The 1,305-nt window shown below is 39.4% G+C and overlaps 1 protein-coding gene across 1 annotated transcript in view; it reads right to left on the reverse strand.

Moving 5' to 3' along the window:
• LOC106867479 (signal peptide, CUB and EGF-like domain-containing protein 1) overlaps positions 1 to 1,305 on the reverse strand; it is a 22,966-nt gene that overhangs the window by 5,493 nt on the left and 16,168 nt on the right. Inside the window, exon 6 of the mRNA XM_014912363.2 lies at positions 798 to 980. Within this exon, the coding sequence (XP_014767849.2) occupies positions 798 to 980 (183 nt within the window). The remainder of the gene's footprint in view (positions 1 to 797; positions 981 to 1,305) is intronic.

Consider the following 1,305-nt stretch of genomic DNA (forward strand, 5'->3'; position numbering starts at 1 on the left):
ATATATTAACAGTATTAACAGTAACTGCACGATAAAGTGTAGTATATTGCCACTTAAGTGTGGCTGACCCCTAGGAGTGGATGTTACTGTTGCTTTTAGCCCCAGGAGGATATCTCCTCCAGCTGGCTTATCGACACACTACTGTGTCCTGTTTGCCAAGGGAAGTTACCCCTCCCAATCCCTTAAAGGCGGTATCCCAGCACGGCTGCACTCCAATAACTTAAGTATGTAAACGATAAAAAATAAAAGACAGCCGTATTATTGTAATTCTGTGTTTTTGCAGCAGAACTGGCTTTGCAATGCAATAAGGGAAATAATTACAACTAGCTAAATTGTACGTTGTCAACCATAGTAACCTCCCATCCTTATCGAATATCGTAAACTCTCTCCTATCCAGTACTGAGATAACCGGAAACTTTCAAGAAACCGGCACATTAAATATATTGGTCTCAAATTTTAGCACAAGCCTAGCAGTTTTTTGGGGGGAGGGGCTAAGTGGATTATATGGACCTCAGTGTTAAACTGGTACTTATTTTATCGAACCTCAAAAGAATGAAAGGCAATGTCAACTGCGGTGGAATTTGAGCTCAGAACGTAATGACGGACGAAATGCCGCTGAGCATTGTGTCCGGCGGGCAAACAATTCTACCAATACACGTCAAGTAAATGTTTCGGCTCGTCAGTTCTTTTAATTCTTAAGGAGCCGGGGCTACATTGAGTCTATGATCCTTATATGTATATTTATAGTAACACACTCATACACATACGTTATTGTGTTTAAAGTTTTAGTTACTTACTCTGTGTATTGCACGTAAAATTCTTCTGGTTCCAAATCGTTCCGATCGGACATTTCCTTATAAGCATCTTCCCGTGGACGCATTGGTAAAATTCGCTCATTTTCAGAGGATTCCTTGCGAAAGTTCCGCTGGTACATGATACGCATCCCGGGAACGAATTTGTCCATTTGCAATAATTGTTGTCTGTAATGGAAAAAAAAAATGGATGAATTGTTTTCTATGAAAGCTTCATTATCACAGGGCAACAACTTTTGTTGTTGATGGCCCTTCTGAAGAGGGTTAACAAATGAAATTTGTTAAGGGCAGCAAGGGTTGGTGTCTCGTAAGATGCATCATTGAATACAAGGTGGGAAGGAATTATTGATAGAAATAAGAAAGATTAGATGAGCAATTTCAACGAAAGCCTTGAAACATGTCTATACATACATCTCTCTCTCTCTCTCTCTCTCTCTCTCTCGCTCTCTCTCTCTCTCTCTCTCTCTATATATATATATATATATATATATAT

This window comes from Octopus bimaculoides, chromosome 29, assembly GCF_001194135.2.
Source record: "Octopus bimaculoides isolate UCB-OBI-ISO-001 chromosome 29, ASM119413v2, whole genome shotgun sequence".
Taxonomy (NCBI): Eukaryota; Metazoa; Mollusca; class Cephalopoda; order Octopoda; family Octopodidae; genus Octopus; species Octopus bimaculoides.